At 35.5% G+C, this 14,162-nt stretch overlaps 1 protein-coding gene across 4 annotated transcripts in view; it reads left to right on the top strand.

Annotated features, from left to right (window-relative positions):
• ATF2 (activating transcription factor 2) overlaps positions 1–14,162 on the top strand; it is a 75,824-nt gene that overhangs the window by 43,873 nt on the left and 17,789 nt on the right. For all 4 annotated transcript variants that reach the window (XM_090045427.1, XM_090045424.1, XM_090045423.1 and 1 more), the window contains 2 exons: positions 6,633–6,782; positions 11,785–11,991. In XM_090045427.1, coding sequence (XP_089901553.1) covers positions 6,633–6,782; positions 11,785–11,991 — 357 coding nt within the window. The remainder of the gene's footprint in view (positions 1–6,632; positions 6,783–11,784; positions 11,992–14,162) is intronic.

Genomic DNA, 14,162 nt, shown 5'->3' on the forward strand with positions numbered 1-14,162 from the left:
ATAAAATCAGGAAAAAATATAGAGAAGGAAAATAAGATAAATGGAAAAAAAATAAAGATAAGGTGGAAGAGAGAAAATCAGAATCTGGTTAGTTATGTCTGGGTGGGAGAATTTTCAAATACCAATTGTTTTGATAGAAGCAGATTTCCAAACAAGGGAGGATGGAACCCAGTGGAATATAACAGTATATTAATTTATATAATGTACTATGTTATACCTGCTTCAGTGCTGATGCATGCAATATGTAATTAAGCAATGAGACATGTTGTGTTTACATTTCTTTATGCAATATGAAATTTATTTTACCTTAAAAAATTAGGTTTTTCTATTTGGATGTCATTGTACAAAAAGGTTCAGTTTGTATGAGGGTCTGTGCTAATGTATGGTTTGAATGTCTGTCTTTTCATTGTAATGGGGTGAAAAATATTGCTATAGACTGTTTCTCAAAATATTTATTCTTCTAAAAATCTTTCTTAAAGATTAAGTTTTTTACACAAGATGGTATTTAAAAGAGTGTTAAATCTATGAGTCTTATGTGAAAATCAGCTCTTCAGATCAAGTATGAAAGATGTTTCATAGTTAATTTGTACATTTATACACAATGGTTTAACATCCATTGTTATACCAGATTCTTAAAATTTTTCTGTATACTCCACTAAAACTACATTCACAGTGTATTTTAATGTTATTAGAATATGCACTTTGCAGTAAATTCTGTAAAAAGAAAAGTAGGGCTAAGTACAGGAGGGCTAAGTTACTACCGAAATTACTTTAACACAGAAAAAGGTGATGGATTACTTCTGGTTATATAGCATACTATTCATTAACATGCAGTTTGAGGATACAAACAAAAACATTAGAGAAAACATTTCAAGTGAATTACACAAGTTTTCTGAGAAATTAAAAATATATGGTTAAACTTAAGTTTTACTTTGCAGAACCTTCCATATAAAGCCTTTTGTGACAAACTGAGAAATATCTTGAACACAGTGGGTAGCCAGTAGGTTTTCTGCAGGGGGTTTCTACTGAGAGCTGACAGAGGGCAGTTTGGCAAATGTTCAGAAACCTACATTAACTTGGTTGAGCCCGGCATGGGACCTTGTGTTCAGCAGAATTCTTCTGACCTGCCTCTCTGCATGCCGAGCTAATCAGCAAACACCTAATGAGCCTACTCTGAAGAAACAGACCTTCTCCCAACCTACTTCATTTTCACATGTTCTCTGGGGGTGGAGAGACAAGACTTCATGAGGACTGATGATGCTGCAAAGACCACAATAATGATAATTAACTTGCTGAATTTAGAAGATTATGCTGTTAATTAGTTGCAAAATAAAGATAAGTAATAGAGCAGCAGATGGTAGGATAACACCCAGGAGAAGGAGGGTTATTACTCTGATGAGCTTTTGTGGCAGATATGAAATATGGATCCGACTTTTTCATAAATTGTTTCTAGAGGATATTATCTTGTTTCTGTGAGTTGTTGATGGAGTGATCTACTCCTACCAAATTTTGACACATTTGATAAGGATTTGTTTTCAAGGATTCACATGCACAATAACACTTTATACAGAGACATGTATTAATATTTTTATATCAAGTTTCAATTTACCAACAAAAACTTAATCAGAGTTAATGTGGAGATGGTAATTAAGGAGAGTTACCAATTAAGATATAATAGTAATTCAGATTCTTAAATTCAAATAATTCAGATCTTTTGTACATGTTATAGTATCAGATTTTTAAGAACTAAAATTCTTATTTTTTTGGATGACTACCATATTATTTAGTAGAAGTACATGTATCTCATACCAAGTATTGGAGTAATCATTCGGTCTCATTTGAAATGGTATTTTAAAATACAAGGCTCTCCTTGTTTAGCTCCGTTTTTCTAAATTATCCCATACTATTTCTTTATTCAATTTTCCCATTGTTTCTGCTATTTTTGATAACTCTCACCTCTAGTAAATTTGTTTCCTGTACATTTTTTTCAGTCCCTGCAGCGTTTCTTTAAAGCAGAGAATCATTTTGTATTCCCATCTTTGTGATAACCTCCATTTTGTTTCAGTTGTGCAACTAGTTTTCAAATGGCTTTTATTTACAATTGTATACCAAAATAGTATTTTTAAAACATGTAGCTATTAGCTTTCTATGTATTTTATACACTCTGTGCACCCATTACATTAACAAAGTTTGTGGCTCCTAAACAGTATTTGAAAGTCCTTTGTACTTGTTGATATTCATTTTGCAGTACAGGCAGTAATATCATGTGACTTTTTTAAATGAATATATTGTAGTAAAAAATAAGATTTACTTTGGCCAATTTAACATCAGAACCTTAATTTTTGGATTTTCTGTTTGATTTTTAACTGAAATTTCAACATTGTTTTAACAGGAGGGAAATTTTTATATTTAATTCTATAGAATCATAAAAGTTTGTAGGTAACAAATACAAGTGTTGAACAAAGGTAAAAGATTTTTTGTTTTGCCAAAGTCAAAGATTTCATGTATGTTACGTCTAGAACAGACAACTAGATCATATAGGATGGACTGGTCTCTCCTGTTTCACAAGCCATTAACCATCACTCAAATACCATATAAGCCAAATAATTGAATAACAAAATATTTCAGTGCTCATATTTGCATAAAACAGATTCTGACTTTGAATTGGTAAATATGTGTCTCAGAAACATTTATTAAAGTCAAAGTAGAAACATCACATATGCTTCTAAGAAATCCCTAGTTTAGCTTCCAAATTCATCAGCAAGCCATAATCCAAGAATAATTTGCTGAGATTCTCAGATGATGATTAAAATTGTCAAATGTATTTGAGAAAAATCAGGCTTTTCAAATGATTTGTAAAGCGAAAATGATCTCATATTTGTCATATTACAAAATGTGTATCAAGCTCTGGAAATAGAAGATTTAGTTGATTATTCAATACGTCTCCCTGTCAGTTTTGGAAGTGTTGCTATATTTAAATAGTAGTAGCTTTGTTTTCAAAGAGAGAGAAAAATATTTTTCTGTATTCAGTATTCATTACACAACAGCGTTTAATGTGAGCTGAGTGGGAAAAGGGCCCACTTACTTTGATGCTTCCCCTGTTTGACTGGAATTATTAAGGCTTCAAGTTTAAGAAGTGGAGTGTTTTGGTTTTTTTTCAAGGTTGTATTAACAAAGCACAGGCAATCTTTTGTGTAATATAACCTGTGTCTTCATAATAGTAAAAGAATAGTTTTTTATGAATAATTTTAGGATTTGTAGAATGTTATATAATACAACAGAAATAGTGGTTATACACTGAAACCCACAAAATTGTGTGAGTTTCTGGTTCCGTCCTGATTTCCTCCAGTTTTCGTGTGTCATTGATGTTCACTAAGGCTGAGTTCCTTAGCTTAGGGGAGGGCTGCTGGTATGGTCATAAATCTTTCTCTATCAAGATAACTGTTTTAGCAGCACCCACTGTGTTCCCGTCAGGAAAATGTGTAGTATTAATAACATAAAAAAGAGGCAGGGCCTAATTGGTACTTACTTCTATATACAAAAACAGTTAAAGGAATGCTAAAATTGCATAATCAGCCTCTCAAAGAGTTAGGGAATATCATAATCAATATTGTCCATGTACCATTAATTTAGTCCTGTGCATGTTTGCATTATGATGCTCTTTGAATTTTTAGTAGTCCCGGAGGCAAATGCCTGCTCACCTAAGTCTTAACGGAATGCACTAAATGCAAGAGAATATCTTATCTGTGCTTTGTAACTTCCTTCCCCTTTCACTGTTCATCCTAAGACCTGAATGTAGCAGGTCAAAAAATAATAATGATCATGTCATTAAAAGTTATCAGCTAGATCTGTGCTTAAGGGGGTTGTATTAAATTTGTGTGGAAAATCTTAATTCCTGGGTTCCATAATTTTTAGAATGATTGACTTGGCAACCTTAACATTTATTTTAATATTTTTGTAAGGGATTTCCTAGTTTCTTCAAAAATCAAATTGAAAAATAATTTCTGTCTTGTGGACAAATTGATTCCTTCATGGATTATCAGCTTGAACTCTGATTTTTATAAACATAGTATAGACTTCTGTCAATTGTTTAGTTAAGATTTGTATGAAGCTTTTTAAAATAAGAATGCCCGTACAATGTCCTACATGCCTGTCATGTATTTTCAAATTGACTTTACCTAAAACAGTAACAAGTAACAGTAGTGTAGACTGATGTTCTCTAAAAAACCAGTCACTAGAAGTAGCAGACAGCTTGTCAATGCTTGCGTGCCTGTTTGGAAGACTGTGGACAAATGGTGGGAATCAAATCATAATTTCTATTTGTCACTTTAAAGGGGAGAGAATCCTAGTGATTAGAGACCACAACTCACAACATAAAGTTCATATTCATTGTGAAAGGCAGCTAATGTGATTTGTTATATAAGGAACTAGATTCCTTTGGCTTGACAGATATGAACTTGGATTTGAGGGCTTTTAAAAAAATTAGAGCTGCAGAGTTCACAAAAAAAAACCAGTTGATGCTAGAACTTAATAGATCTTAATTGTCAACCCAGACCATCTTTTTATAGGGCAGACAGAAATGGTGGCTGTTCTGTGGGAGATCTAGCTATGCGCCTACTGAGTAGATAGCTTATCAAGGACTGAAAGCATGCTTATTTCAGTTGGTACCTAGGGAATTCTGTGATGAGATGAATATTCAAATGAATATTTAGAAGCTTTATAGAAACAAGCCAGCAACAAACTGATCATGGACAGACCTGACTGTGTTTTCATGGAGATAGCAAATATGTACTGTCCCTCTTGCCAGCCTTCAAACCCTTGTATCGGTACTATTCCTCTTTCCAGACTTCAAACATGAAGGCTCTACAGCTCTTCAAGTAAGTGACAGAAGAGAGACATTTAACACGGAAAAAAAACCTACCTATTTTCATTCTCTTGGGGTAAATCCTGAAACTTAGTTGAGCATTCGTGGTTGAAACTGTCTGAAAACATTGCTTTAGGTATCATGAACTTGGAAAATTCCAGCATGTCCCCTTCTCCTCCCCCCAGTTAGATGCTCTAAGAGCTTACATGCAAAATGTTGGCAACATTACAACTAAGCATCACCACTGGTTACTCCTTGTTTCTTAACATATTCCTTTTGGTTCCAGATGATGTAGGACTGATTAATATTTATGTTATTTCAGTTTAGCCCCTTGTAAAATTTGTAAGTACCCCAAGAATTTTCATCACTTCCCACAATTCCCTTTGGCTTCCCAGGAGGGTGGTCATCGCCTTGCAACTGAAGAGGATGAATAGCGAGTAGCAGGGAATAGCATACTCCTTCTTTACAATACAGCTTGAGAAAACTTGCCTGAAATTTTCCTTTTTTGCATGCTTTTGTGTTGCAAGCAAAGCTGAATGTAAATTTTAAACCGTGAAGCACTCAAAGGATATATTTATGGTCAGAAATATTTATTTGTTTAGGGTAATTTAATATATGTTATATATGTATAATATTTATTTAGGGTAATAAATATTGGGTTTTTGGTTTTTTGTGGGAAGTAGCTATAAGGTATAGTAGAGATTATTTGAGGCTTCTGTCCATTTTTGTATATTTTAAATTGTCAAATAATAGATTACCTAGTCATTACTAAAAATATACTCATCCATTTTTTAGTAGCAGTTGATGGTTTTAAGTGTAACACTAACCTTTGGAAATCTGTTCTGATACCATTTAACTTGTAAGGACACTGAATAAAATATTCTAGTAAGAGGAAATAGATTTGAAAACGTACACAAATCCATGAATGGCAATAGAAATAAGTTAAGTCTGTGTATGAAGTGCAAGTATAAAAGCTTGTAAAGAGAATATGTTACCTCTGCTTGAAAATCTGCTGTAATTCCAATTGACAATAAAATATTTATGGTGAAAAAATTGCTTTCCTTTTCAAAGGACAGTAAACATTTTCAGATAAACCAGAGAAGTCGGATCAGTTTTTAAAATATAGCACATGGTTGATCAGATAACATGTTAAGTTACTCTTTTGTAGATGCTCAGTGAACAAATAATGTAAAATCTTTTGCAAACCATGCTATTACATTATATTATATTAAGAACTTGCATAGTATCTTTACCTTTTCCACTGCTATATGAATATTCTCACATCTGGGTAAATTGTAATTCTTCTGTGCATACTGAAGATCATCTTGGAGCAAAGAATCTGCTTAAAAACCAAATGTAAATCCACCAGCATTGTTTTTATTCCCCTAATTTCATCTAAAAGAAACATTATTTTTGATCTTATTGTTGCCCTTGTATCATTCTGCCCCCTGTGTACTTCACTCCACCAGTCATGCTGACCCAAAACACTGTTTGTTCACTTTCATCACAGTTATCTCTGGTTTCTTCCAAGCTGTGCTTTGCATATGGAATGAGGTGATGGGCCAGTTAGATTGTTAGTACTTCAGCAAAAGGTTATTTTATTTTCTAAGTTATTTGTTTGTTTATTATCTTAGCATGTGAACTCATATTTTGAAAAGAGCTGCTGGTATGACCATAATGTAAATAATAACTATTATTTAATTGAAATTGACATCACATAGTCTCTTCCAGTATGAAAAATGTGCACAAATATTTTCTTTCCTTTCAGAGACTGAAAGCTGCTTTGACCCAGCAGCATCCTCAGGTAACAAATGGAGATACTGCCAAGGGACATGCTAGTGGATTGATTAGGACTCAGTCAGAGGAAGCCCGACCACAGTCATTACAACAGCCTGCTACATCAACCACTGAAACACCGGTATGACAGCAAAGTCAAGGTGTACTTCTGACTCCATTTACTGTTATACAAACCCTGTAGTCCTCTTTCCATATTTTCTGTTTACAGTACACTCAGCATTTATATTATACAGTTCGTTGCTAGCATAGGTGTGTCAGCCAGAGGTGTGACTAGCTATTGGCCCTGAGCAGTGCAGCTGTGCTAATAGAAGCCCATAGCATAAATATAATTAGACATCTAACTACTTTTCACTGGCATAGATCAAGACAGCTGGGCTTACTATATGGATACGAAGTCTAGGTTTGTCAGCGTAGTACTTCCATCTGTACTGGAAGAATTTTGCCAGTATGCTGTAGCAGGATTCTTTTACCAATAAAGTGCTCCTAATGCTAGACATAGTCAAAAATCAGAGTATATGTTACAAACATACTGAAAAAGATGGTGTCATCTGTACTATAATGAACTGAACCTAAATTCTAAACAAGTTTTTTCTCATTTCTGTGGCACAGTGATGTGGAATCTGTGGTATATAGTAAAAATTGTACAGCAAGTTAATATACTTTTGAAAAATATCAGAAAATTCTTAATTTATATTGGTATTACGTTAGACAAATATTTCAGATAACAAACACTGTTCAATTTTTTTCCAAGCATATCGGGTTCCTGCCTAAATTTGCTTTATTTTTGACTTTCATAAGACTAAGACCCTTAACTACATAATTCAGTGAACTGGATCCCCCTGAGTGCAACAAAGGTTGTGAGCTTGTGGGTGCTATTTTTTGTTTTCTGGATGTTGGATGGGAATAGGTTACAAATGGATAAGAGCATTGAGGCAAAATAGGAAAGGGAAACAGGAAATTGGGACTGATTTGGCACCCTTAGTGATTGAACTATTGACTTCCTTTTCTAGTCTGGAATATCCTTTTGTAGAAAAATCAGTCTGGGTAACTTAAGACCATACAAACATCTATGCTCTCCACCTTCCTGAGGGTACAGGAAGCAATAAGCAGAATGTATCTTTTTTTCTTTTTACTTGTGTATGATGATGACCTTCTTTGTGAGTCAGGGTATACTAAAAAAATAATAAATTGCAGACTGGGCTTGTGAGCAGTTCACTCCTGAGCTATGTAGGAATTCTTTTTTCCTGTAGCCCCACTGTCCTTAAAATTACATAATTTGTATATCCCTTCTGTTTGTTTCTCCAGCTGTGGATTTCTGTTAATGGAAAACCTAGTGTGAAACAGCTTTCCTAAAATATTACTCAGGAGTTTACAAACTCTAGCTTACAGAGTTAAAATTTCAAAGAAGACGGGTCTAGAATGACTCTGTTGTGGCCTGAGAATAAAACTTTGGCTCTGTAGTACCAGGCTGAAGCCTTCACATTTTACATTCTTTGAACAGTGACATCACATAGTAGTTTTCTTGAGGATACTCAGAGTAAAGCTCTGAGCAACACCTCCTTTGAAGGGTTTACGCAACAATTGTTGGGGACTAAGGCCCCCTTTACATGTTACAGGTATTGTGCAATTAACTGGTTAATTCTGCAGTTACATGGAGACCAGCTACATGTGCATAGTAATTGTCACACAATAAAAACCTATACTTTATAGCTTGTTGGAGTCTGGGATCAGGCTCCCCCTGCACTGGCAGTGAGGTGTGATGGATTTTAATGCGTAATCTCACAAATGCGCCTCGTGCCACGCATGTGTGGTATGGCAGGAGGAACTATTGTGTGAATCATACATTAGATCCCATTGTGCCTTTCCCTGTAGATATAGAAAGGGCCTAAGAATAACAGTCTTCCCCTGCAGTGTTCTTGGAGGCTTTTTTTTTAAGGCAGCTGACAAATTGTCCTAAAGATTTTATCTTACCTTAGTTGTGTGGCATCTTAGCTTTGAGAATTCTTAGTTTTTAAAGCCCATGAGGAGTATATCAGGGAAATTTCTCACCTTAATACTTAGCTTTTTAATGGCCATTTGCTTGGCCAGGAAATGGAGGAAACTTCACGTTCTTTCATGCAGGATATCCTTACCTGGTTTTTTTCGGAACAAGAGAATAAATACAAGTCAGAATGTAAAATGCAAAATGTAACTCCCTTCCATCTCTGTCTTCAGTCAACAGTGAGTTCAGTTAATTGCAGTTACAAATGATAGCATTTAGACCTTGATTTGCCAGTGAAATCAAGTAGTAAGATTCAAATGGTATAATTTATGCTTATAATTGTTTGGTGTAAAAATAGGGGTTTTTTTAATTGGCCAAGTGTTCCTGAATTCATTTGAAGAGGTAGTTTCTCTTTTCCATACAGGTTGAAAATGTGTTGTCTCTGTGTTCTGTCAGGCCTGGTGAAATTGCCTGAAAGAAAATATTTTCAGATGTTCTGTATAACAAAGTGTTCACATTCCCTATCTGAGGAGATATTTGGATAGTAGAACCCCATTTTTTTATTTTTGTGAGGTACCAAAAATATATATATGATGGTATTTAAAACTTAGGAATCTTGGCCAAGATTTACAGAGTCCTAAATCCACATTTAGTACCTTTTGTAAGACTCACAGAAACTTACTTTGAAGTTATTTTAGAAAAGCTATTTTTAAAAACTCCTGCTGATTTTGTGGCTTTATTAAGCAAAGTATGTTGCATAGGATAAAAAGGGCAAAGGTTCCCCTTAGCCTGGATGCCCATTTGGCTAGTATGGTTAACGTACAACAGTTTCTATAGCCAACACGCACAAAGGAGTGATGTGGCTAACGTGATATTCAGTCACCTTTGACCCCTGGGCTGAATGAACAGGAAGGTGCCAGGACAAATAGGTTGTCTGCATTTATCAGAGGATGCTTTGGGATAAAGTTGACTATAACTGCACAAATATGATCTATACACTGGTGTATAGTTACTCTTGACTTTCTGTAAGCTAACTTTACCCTAGAGTAGAGTAACTTACAGTGACATACATCATGTGTCTCTTCCCCATATACACTAATGTGTGCCCACACCTATGCTTATATTATTAATCCTTATGCAACATTTTGTGCAGATGTTACTCTCAGAAGCCAGATCTGTATTTTCTTCTAGGTGGGCAGTCCTGTAAACACAAATGTAAAAGATCCCAATGTGTAAGCAGTATAGAGAAATATTTGCAAAATGATAAATTCTTAACTATCAGTTTAACTTCTCAAAGTCCCTTTTTATCAGTCTAGAAGTCATACCCAGAGCTGTTGGACTTTGACTTGATTTTCAAATTAATAAAAATAAAAATATTATTGAATGGGAAGACTGAGCATCCACATCCCATTATGAGGAGAATTGATTCAAGGAGCATTTTTATTTTCTTTATCAGATGACAGGACTTTAATCCAAGGTATTGTCACTGTAATGCAATTGTCCCTCTGTTAGGGGACTATATATTGCCCTTGAGGGGAGTGGTCTATGATCTAATAGAAGATTTTAATTTCTAACTATTTGATCCTGTCTTTGGATTGGCATAGTTCCTTGGTTTAATAACTATCAGTGCTTAGTTGAGATCATTTGACAAACATCTGGGCATATATAGTAAATCAGTAATTGGGCATAAATTATGCTCTCAGAAACCAAACAGTTAAAAGCCTTTGAGGTGATAAAAAGAAACTATATGGAGTTATTGTCTCTCAAATTTCAGTTTTAAAAGTAATTTTGAATAATACCTATATATAATTGGTGAGTCTGATATTGGCAACAGAATGGTTAAGATAATTTTTAAAACACCTTTGCTTCCAGGCCTACTCATCATATTTACCTATATACCACACACACCTTTTCCCCAGAAAAAAGCCCTCCAAAATTGGGGGAGAGCATGTGCTGAGCAAGGAAACTGATTTTCTACTGGGACTGAAGCATGTAATGACTACCATGGGCTGTGTTTCTTTCCCAGTGCAAGAGGGAGGGGCAAGGTGCACCCTTTAGGACCACAGTTACCGTATATCATAGTATATAAGCCAAACCCATATTTCTGATCAAAAAAGTTAGGATTTTTGTAGATCCAATGTATTGGTTGACCCACATTTTATAACGATCCATTTGTAAAAAATTCCATGTACAGTAAGTATTCTCTTGTAGCGGGAAGAATTCAGAATGAACAATTGCCCCCATGATTGCTTCTGACAATGGTTGTGCCAACTACCTCAAGTGACAGGTTATGTGCAATGAACAATTTCCCAAGTACAATTTAAAATCTATCAGTCCTTTTCATCATCAGAAGTGTCGTCCCCAAACAGTTCCATCCGATCATCCAAATGATTAATTGATCATCATATGGATCCTTGACATTGGAAGTTTCAGTTTATATCAGAAGTTTCACGTAATTAGTGTGATCATGCCTGTTTCAAAGGCAAACAAAATTTGAAACACAATATTTTTTTATTTCAAAGTATTGATGCAGTGTATAAGTTGAGGTGGACATTTAAGGGTACATATCTTGGCTTCAAACTTTGACTTGTACATCATGAAATATGGTAGTTTTAGTCCTGTTATGTCTGCTGAGCAATAGAACTGTAGTTGTGAAGCTGCAGCCAGAATTGGAGTGATGCTGAGTGTGGGTGCTGCCACCCATTCAGCCATGTTGAGCCCATGCTGTAGTAGTTAAGATTCTGGAGGGTGGGGAAATATTTCTTCCTTCTTCCCTCCCTAGACAAGTTGTGTGAATTATTTGGGAGGATGGGGTATGTGAGTAAACAGAGTGTGTCAAATACCAAAATGTAGCGATATTTTGGAGCCCTTTAATCATGGTTAAAGTATTGACAGAACTTTAATGCAGCAAATAGTAAGCAAAACCGTACTGAAAACTAATAAACCATAGATGTACATTTAATTGATGTAATCATTTTCTTTAGTGGAAAGACCTGAAATACTTGAATGTTTGACCAGAATAATTATGACCATTTTTCTATCCATATATGCCTGTGTGTATGCATATATATAATAAACTCTTAGATTAGAGTTGCTGTTTTGTTTCACTGGACACGGTGATTTCTTTTTTAACTATCTTCAGGCATCCCCAGTTCAGCCCACACCACAAACCCAAAATACAGGTGGCCGTCGAAGAAGAGCAGCAAATGAAGATCCTGATGAGAAAAGAAGAAAGTTTTTAGAACGAAACCGTGCTGCTGCTTCAAGATGTCGACAAAAAAGAAAAGTCTGGGTGCAGTCGCTAGAGAAAAAAGCAGAAGACTTAAGCTCCCTGAATGGCCAATTACAGGTACTGTCTTTTCCATATTTTTGTTTAATAATCTAGAATCATGGAGCACACATGCTGTAAGGGGTTTAAAATATGAATAGTTTTCTAAAAGACAGTTGAATAGATAAGTTAGGAATTTAACATTAAAAGTGTTTATAGTTTAGGTATATTAAGAATGTAAGGGAACATAACTTCTAGGATTTGGGAAATTTGGGATCTTGCCCACTTGGCCTCATTCATGCTGTATGTGAGAAAATAAGGTATTTCTATTTATAAACTTGCTGTTATCTGTTTTTACAGCATTTATGTGAGGTGCTATATATTTTCCAGGCATCACTGTATTATAGGATACTGAAGTGCAAGACTGTTACTGTATTAAATAAACATTTGTAGAGTGGTGATTGATTGGGGGAGACACTAGTACAATTGTATTCATATACTGTTTGGATTGTGATATAATGAATGTTTCTTGAAGCTGGATGACAACTTTGCATCCTTTGCTCAAGTATAAATTTCCTGTGTGCAATAGACTTAGATCTTAGGAGACACCAAGAAGCCTTGAAGATGAGGAGGTATAGTTAGTTTAATACTCTGTAGCTTTGGACTTGACATCTCTAACCAAACCTTTTCCCCACGGGGCCAGACCACACACCCTCCTTCACAGCTGGTTAAGGGCTGTCCCATTTTAAATGGTGTTGAGGTTATGACATAAACTGAGAGCAAGGCACATTGGACTGAAGTGTCATGGGTGAAGCTTTATCTTGAACTTAGAAATATCTTGCTTTCATTAAGTTCTGTTGTAATTTCATTTCATTTTTAACTGTACTTTTTTTCCTTTAAAGCTAAGGTAGTGATCATGAAAGGTGCCAAATTGACGTCAGTGAAAACTGAAGCCCTCATCTTATCTACAAAGCAAGTGCAGCATAGGTAGTGCCAGTGTAGATTTTGCCACACTGCCCTATCAGGGTGCTTCAACAGTATTCCTATGGACCATGTAGTATGAAAGGATAGCCCATGAGCAGTTACCCATCAGTCTTTTTCCTTGTGCTGAGATGATCAAGAAATGCTAATTAATGCCTGACTGTGATGTGGAACTCCATCAGCAAGCAAGTGGAGTGAAAAACTATCAATTCATTTAACTTCCAATCATGTAGTTGGTGGTGCTGGCATTTTGTTACCACTGTGAGCCAAAGGCTTGCACTCGCCCACTTGAATCATTTACTTCTTTTTAATAGCAGTTGAAATAATGTTTAAAAATTTATAAATAAAATAAGTGTATATAAATAAAATAATAGACATTATCAACATTTCCCATCAAAATATTGTAGAAAAAATTTTACATTGCAATTTTTTCATTGGAGAGTATCATAAATTATTTATTCTATACAAAATAAAACAGAGTTGCAATAAGATATAGGAAACAAAGTGAATTTGCCAAAAAAAGTAAGGATCAGAGCCTCAACTCATGCAAATCAGCATAACTTTATTGAAACCTGAATCTAAATGTTTTGACATCCCAGTTTCTAAATGAAACTTGGGAGCAGCATTTCATTAAAAAAAAAAAAAAAAAGCTGGAAAGGACCTCAGGAGATCATCTAGTCCAATGGCACTCAAAAGTTTTCAGCCAGATAAGCAGTCCCAAGTCCATTTTTGGCCCTGATCCAGTATGTGGTGTTGTTTCTATGTGGCTTCATTGTGCTCCAGCTTGATCCAGCTGCATGACAGCCTGATCCCTCTGAGCAGGGCCAATCCAGTCTTGTGGGGCTTGGAAATTTGGTGACGGGACTGGTGGCAGCTAAAATGGGGAGACTTGTGGGCCAAATGACATGGCTGTGCAGGCCAGGACATTGAGTACCCCTGATCTAGTCCATCCATATGCTCTGGTAAGGATCATCCCTGTTTACCTTACCCAAGCAAAGTGTTTGTTTAACCTGCCCTTGAAAAACTTGATGATGGAGGGATGATTTAGACAGGGATGATCCTCATTAGAGCATGGGAATGGAATAGATCAGGGGACCCCTGGCCTGCAGAGCCATGCCATGTATCCAGCCCACAGGTTTCCCCATTTTAATTGCCACTGGTCCCATCATCAAATTGCCTCTTTAGGTAATCTGTTCTGAACTTAATCATGCTCATCATTAGATAATTTTTCCTAATGTCCAACCTACGTGTACCCATTACTTTTTGTCCTG

This window comes from Crocodylus siamensis, chromosome 4, assembly GCF_052110815.1.
Source record: "Crocodylus siamensis isolate JL-2025a chromosome 4, ASM5211081v1, whole genome shotgun sequence".
Classification (NCBI taxonomy): Eukaryota; Metazoa; Chordata; order Crocodylia; family Crocodylidae; genus Crocodylus; species Crocodylus siamensis.